General features: G+C 38.0%; 1 protein-coding gene across 1 annotated transcript in view; it reads left to right on the forward strand.

Moving 5' to 3' along the window:
* Positions 1-1,356: 1,356 nt before the first annotated feature.
* LOC104409575 (DDB1- and CUL4-associated factor 6-like) overlaps positions 1,357-7,186 on the forward strand; it is a gene marked incomplete at its 5' end in the record, with an annotated part of 7,953 nt that continues 2,123 nt past the window's right edge. The window contains 2 exons of the mRNA XM_010019485.1: positions 1,357-1,449; positions 3,397-3,582. Of these exons, the coding sequence (XP_010017787.1) occupies positions 1,357-1,449; positions 3,397-3,582 (279 nt within the window). The remainder of the gene's footprint in view (positions 1,450-3,396; positions 3,583-7,186) is intronic.

Consider the following 7,186-nt stretch of genomic DNA (forward strand, 5'->3'; position numbering starts at 1 on the left):
GTAATTTGTTTTTGTAATTTCTCTTTTCACATGAGCAGTAATAGAAATGGAGAATGTGGGAGCGGGATATGAACCAAAACTGCAGAGTGTGGAAGACAGACATTTGCCATGCATGGATGTATACACTGACAGAATGACGTTTGCTTTTCTGTGCATTTCCTAGTGTTTCCTAATACTATTTGACTGCTGCTGAGCACTGAGCTAACTCTGCCATAGGCATATCTGTTGTAACACAAAGATCTCTCTTAAAGCTCCCAATGAGTATGTCAAGATGTTGCCCATATGATCTACCTGAAACAGCTAATTCTGATTTTGCAACTTTGCCTAGTTAAGGACCCTGACTAAACTTGTGATTAAAATAGTAACTAAAATGGGTGTATTTATTTTAAACAAAAAGATTTTTGTCTTTTGGGCTCAGAGTGAGACATCTGAATTAAAAGCATAAGCAAAGGATTTAGAACGAAGTGGGATATTAACTAATTATGTGGTTCACTCTGATACATTGCACTGAGGCACTTACCCTGCCAACAGAATATAGCCAACAGAAGATGTTGATGGCTGCAGTTTGACACTTAAAGCTATTTTAGAGGCTACTTGAAACAATAATGGTCATGCATGCAGTCTTTGGTGCTTGTGCATGAGCTGCTGCTTGAACTCACCTTACTCTAAGGAAACTTTCTGAGCTTCCTGGATTTTGAGTGCTTTCACAGCTTTATTTCATTGACACGTTATTAAACACAGTCTTGTGAAAAGGAGAATTGATAAGGAAATATATTGTAAAGTTCTCCCCATGCAATTCTCTACCTCTCTATAGGATTCTTCTTTCCTGGCATACACTTCTCAAAAGGGATCTGGGATGGATTCTGCAGTGCTTTTCAGGTGATCCCTGAGAAGGTGTGGTCACTGAAAAGTATACAAAGTAATGGATGGTCACAATCTGGATATGGTGAAGATACAATAACGAGAGCATTGTGATGCCCTCCAGTTCAAATTTGGAGAACTCTGTGGACTAGATTTGGAACATTGAAACACCTGAATGTGTAAAATTTTGGCTACTGAGGCCTTTGTGGGAAAGCTTAATAGCTTAATTTACCTGTTGGACTCCTCAGGTGCAGTGGGAGTATTGAGATGCCATAGGTGAAGCAGGCGATTGATTCCCTTATCAATTTGTTTTGAAACCACACAATTATTTTATTTATTTGTTTATTTATTTATTTTGTGCTAGCTGCTTAGAAACAACCTCATTTCAATTGAATTTGTGAACTCCTAGTTATGTAGTGTTGGATGGGTATTGATTTAATATTCTGAAAATCAAATTAATGTAAGTCTAAACTAACTTGTTGTTCATTCACACAGGTGAACACAATTTGCTGGAATGATACAGGAGAATATATTTTGTCTGGTTCGGATGACACCAATCTGGTAATTAGTAATCCCTACAGCAGAAAGGTAGGTTTGTTCCTGGGTAGTCAGCAGTTTTCAAATAAGATTATTTTTCAAGATATTGAGACTTTTTTCAAGGTATTTTCAAGGTATTTTTCAGATGTTTTGGAGCTCAGATAACAACTAATATCAGGCACTTTGTAGTGTTTATAAGTTGGAATAAACCTTCACAGTGCTTTAAAGCCTTAGTATTCTAATCCCTTGTGACATAGGTATTATCCCATTTTATGGTACGTGGTCTGGCACAAAGGGGACATGGTCTCACAACAGATTAGTGTCAGTATTAGCAATAGCATTCAGTAATTCTTGTGAAATCTTATAGTCAGATAAATAGTTTTCTGTTTCATTTTAGTTTTAAAATATTGTTTTAGCTTTTGCTGTATGTAATATACTGTGTTGTTTTTCTGTGTAATATTGAAGTGACACTCTTGATTAAAATACTTCATTACCATTTGAAATTACATTGCCATGTGCATGTCTGGAGAGAATTTGAACTGGAATAGTGGAATCAGGCTTATGAAGGGAAAAGTACTGTAAAGGTCTCTGCTTTTCCACTTCTGCACTCACATGGGTTATGATGCAGTTGAACAGCTTCCAGTAACGTCAGCTAGCATCCATCACACAGTAGCAGTGTTCCACACTTTGCTCTTTAAGGAACTGCCGATAGTGTGATAGAACAGATGCTCTGAACTGTGCCCTTCAGTGCTGGGGATGCTGTGCAGCAAGGTTCAAGTGAAGCCCTCTCTCCCACGCTTTGAGAGGTTGAAAACTAAACCTTGGAAGATGTGCTGAGAAACTAAATCGGGCGGGGAGGGAGAGATCAAACTATGTGGTTGGGATGGTGGAAGAGAGTTTGAATACAAAGTTATGAAGGCAACAAAATTTTGTCTTCCTGAAGAGCTGTGGTTTGACTGGAGCTAAAGCTCTACCAGCTTTTCTCTTGTGTATATTTCAGGTTATGTAGATAGACTGTTAATCTTTTTTTTGTGCATCTATGTGTGTGAATTGCTGAAAAGGTGTGAAATAGCACTTGTGAAATACCAGGCATAAGCTTTCACTGACAGAGAAATTTCGTTTGCATAATGTTTTCTTTTAATTGAGTGGGAATTTGGAAGTAATTTTCATACTGTAAACAATTTGGTTATCTTTTTCCTATTAGTGGTGAAAATACAATTTGGTTTAAATGTTGCAGATGGGAGAAATAAGGTAACAAGAGAATGTTCACTAGTACACTGAAAGGGGTTTTTTCAGTTTTGATAGACTAGGAAGAAGTATGTTAGGAAACATAACGAAACATCACAAAGCATTTAAAACCAACTATGATGATGAAGTAAATTAGATGCTTCTCTGCTGTACTGTAAATGAATTACACTTATGAGACTAAGTTTAGTCTTAGTTTATTGCCCTGTAACCATGTACTTAAATGCTTATTTAATTTTGATTGGTTTCGAAGCATCCTTTCTTATAAATTTCAGTTCCCTTTCTTAAAGTAAGTTTATTTTAAAAGTACCATCAAATTTTAACCTCTATAAAGTCGGCTTGGATTACAATGCCTTATTTTCCTGACCCATGATATTTCAGATCTTCTAAATCTCTCCTCATTGACATGCTGGCTGGCTGCAGTATCACTCTGGACCAATGTTTTAGTTGGAAAAAACCTGATGTGACATGTAACTAGCATTTTATAACAAGTGGCAGTTGCATTCCAGTCCTTTCATTTTGCAGACTACTTTGTGCAAGTGCAGAAGTGAATGTCTCTTGTAGAACCACTTTATTCCTAGAAGAAATTTGGTACAAAACCAGCTTCTCTGTTCTTTTGTATTAAACTGTAGATTACTGGCAGCCTGTACAGTCTTGATGTTCTATAGTACCTGCATCTGTATTATTTTCCCACTTGTTTTTTGCTTTGAAAATATTAACCTGATACAGCATTCCTTTTTCTTTCTTCCTTAGGTTTTAACAACCATTCGCTCAGGACACAGGGCCAATATTTTTAGTGCAAAATTCTTACCGTGCACCAATGACAAGCAGATTGTATCTTGTTCTGGAGACGGAGTCATTTTTTACACTAATGTTGAACAAGATGCAGAGACCAACAGACAATGCCAGTATACGTGCCACTATGGAACTACCTATGAGGTACCTCACAAAAGTACATGATAATTTTAAGATGGGTAGAATACATCTTTTCTTGTTCTGTTGCCCAAGTTTTTAACCAGACAGCTGAGAGCTTTATTTCAGTGAGAATTAAAGAACCTTCCTTTTAGCTTTTTTGTTTGTTTTGTGGGTGAGTTTTGTTTTGGTTTTTAAATCTTAGAGTAGGATTTAAAAGCGAAATATGTTGACTAAATTAAATGGAAGACTTTCCAAAAGGTAGTGCCATTAAGACCTCTTTCTTTGCAAATATAAGAGCTGAATGCACCTTCGCTGAAGGAATCCTCTGCAGAACAAAACTGATTTAAATTGTACTGTGAATTTCTTTTTGGAATAGGTTTGGGGGTGGGAGCAGTGGCTGTGTTTTTGGTTTTGATTTTTATTCTTCCTCCACCCCCAATTTTTCAGCATTAATGCCTTTTTCACAATTCTTCCAAGAAATGCTTATTTCAGCATGTGTGAATAACTTAATCTGAAAAATGTATTTACAGTTTTATGTAATTTCTCATTTGTATTTTAATTAACTCTTTATGCGTAAAGTCAGAGCCAATTTACATGTTTTCAGTCCTCCCTTGGAAGTTTCATTCTTATAAATAGGCAAGTGAAGAAGCAAAGTGTTAATTAAGTTAGGAAGATAATCAGTTTTATTGATCTATTTATTTTGATGTCAGCAAAATCTGCTGCTTATAGAACTTACTGTGCTTAAAATAGAAAAAATACTACCATTTCCTTCTCAGGTTGTAAATATTCCAGGTATGAGTTTGTTTGTTTTAACACTAGTATAGTACCCACACGGGGGGAAAAAAATCCCAAATCCATTGCTTTCTTAACTATTTAGCTCAGATTTCATAGCAAGCTTTTGAATCTTTTTCATGGTATGTTAAGTGAACAAAATATTTAAAAATCTATACTGAAAAAGACGGGGGGTGTGAAAAGGTGGTGTGAAAAAGGAAAATGGCTAAAGTACTGCCAGAATCACCTTTTGATCATGTAGTAAAAGTATCCTTATGGTTGTAATTACGCCTGTTCCGTTAAAGGTTTTGTCAGCACCACTTCCTATCCGCAGGGTAACTTTGTAAGTCAGTTGAGCTAACCTTGTAGTATTGACTCTGTTTCTGGGATTTGTGGTTTTGGTTTGGTTTTCCCAGGGTTTAATACAAGACTACGTTTTCAGTTTCGCAAAATGTGACTCTGGATCCCAGGCTTGCACCGTCTGCCTTTATTGTTGAGATTTGTTTTGAAAGAGAAACTCCTGTTTCCTTTAAATAGCATCAGTCCTTATGGTTTCCAAACTGCCTCAGTTCTCACTGAAGTTTACTATATATAGTAGCCTGTGGATTCTGCAAGTTGGTTGGATGTTCTCTGTATCTCAAATAAAACCTTTCTTATAAGAGCATCAAGAGACAGAGATGCTGTATCTTAAAGCTGAAATGTCTGTGTTGAGAAGTCTATCAGGCATTGCATTGTGGCTTCCTGGGGGAACAAGAGACTCCCCTTGCTGGCTGGCTGCAGGCTTGAGGGGCAGCCACTTATTGGATTGAGTGGTACCTCTGTTTCCTCATAGCTAGCTGTGAGTGTTTTGAGTTTGAGAACATGAGGATGGTTATGGACCCTGTGCGAAGGAGACGTAAAGGTGCTGGTGGAAGTATCATTAGAGCAGTTGGTTTGAGTGCGTGAAGTCTGGGGTCGTGGGCTAGGATGGTCAGAGTACTGCAAATGAAAGAGTTGGTGACACCATAAAAATCACCATGACAAGTCACTGTGGGTGTCTTGTTTTGATATGTTTGATATTTGATACGTGTCCTCGACATCAAAAGGACATGGAGCTGTTGGAGCAAGTCCAGAGGAGGGCCACGAGGATAAGAGGACTGGAGCACCTCCTGTATGAAGACAGGCTGAGAAAGTTGGGACTGTTCAGCCTGGAGAAGAGAAGGCTGCGTGGAGACCTCAGAGCAGCCTTCCAATATCTGAAGGGAGCCTACAAGGATGCTGGGGAGGGACTCTTCATTAGGGACTGTAGTGGTAGGACAAGGGGTGATGGCGTTAAACTTAAACGGGAACTTTAGGTTAAATATAAGGAAGAAGTTCTTCACAGTGAGGGTGGTGAGGCACTGGAACAGGTTGCCCAAGGAAGTTGTGAATGCTCCAACCGTGGAGGTGTTCAAGGCCAGGCTGGACAGAGCCTTGGGTGACCTAGTTTAGTGTGTGGTGTCCCTGCTCATGGCAGGGGGGTTGGAACTAGATGATCTTAAGGTCCTTTCCAACCCTAACTAGTCTATGATTCTATATGCCCAAGCTTGGGTTGACCAACAGTTTGGTTGATTGCATGAAGTGACTGACACCAGGTGGTGCTGCAAACCAATGATCAAACTGGGAAAATTCAATGAAGGCAGTTGCCAGTTGTGCTTCTGGGTCAGGAGTAGTAACAGGCATCAAAACATAACACTTGCAACCTATAATATGAGAATGACCGTTGTCTCTTTGCAAGGTGTTGTCCTCAGGAATGATGGTATCCACATTGCAAGCTACTAAACCAGATGATAAATATCAATTTCATAGGTACAACAAATTAAACTTGTCAAAACAGACAGTAAGAGTTGGAAAAATACATTAGAAGGCATATGGAGAGCCCAACAGTCTAGCAAATCAAGCTGCAAGTTTTATTGTTGTCCATATAGGATGACTATAACTGAACAGTATCTAATTCTACAAATATAGTAAATTCCTTTGAAACCATTAATTGAAGAGAATATGGACATTTGACTGCTATATGTCGAATGTCAAAATGGTGGTATTGGGGGTGACTTTTATTCAGCAAATAATGTTAACAAGCGGTCAGTATTGTTTTGAATGACGGTAGTGTGATACTGTTTTGGTTGTTTATACTGTTTTTAAACACTGTTAATGGGAGGAATCTCAAAACCCCTATATGACATTGACTGTTTTAGCAACCGTGTCCCTTTTGATGTTATTTTTCTTAGCCTGTTTTGCACTGAGCTTTAACATATCTAAACTCAAGCTCTTTTCAAAAAGTCTTTGAAAAGATAGGTTTATAAAATATTTTGGAAGGCACTTTATTTATAAAGATTATAAATTCTGTTACTGTGTCATAAATCTGATACTTGAACATTAAATACATGTATTACTGTGTGGCATAGCAGACCTTTTTTTGAGCCTTGGCATATGAAAGTATAGAAGAGTAAATAGGGCTTTTCCAGCAAATGGCTGAGATACAGCTTCAGCTTCTGACATAACACCACTTTGTCACTGAGAGGTTTCTGAGCGGGAAGGCGTTGTGACGTTACTGCCCAGCTGTATGTAACCACATCACCATAGTAAATATAGAACTTTGACTCATTGGATTCTCTAAGTAACAAAAGCTACCATCATCTGCAATGAGGTATTAATTCTAAATGGGAATGTGGCTTGAATTTATATTGTGCTTTAAACTTGGAGTTTGTGACAGTTCAAGATGTTACAAAAACGTTCATTGAAATGGAGGAATTGGAAATTTGTGTAGGAGGTTATGAACTGTGGGATAATCGGACAATTGTTCTAATGCTGGGGGAGAACAGAGTAAGTAGGGAAA

This window comes from Nestor notabilis, unplaced genomic scaffold (assembly GCF_000696875.1).
Source record: "Nestor notabilis isolate BGI_N333 unplaced genomic scaffold, ASM69687v1 scaffold10498, whole genome shotgun sequence".
Taxonomy (NCBI): domain Eukaryota; kingdom Metazoa; phylum Chordata; class Aves; order Psittaciformes; family Psittacidae; genus Nestor; species Nestor notabilis.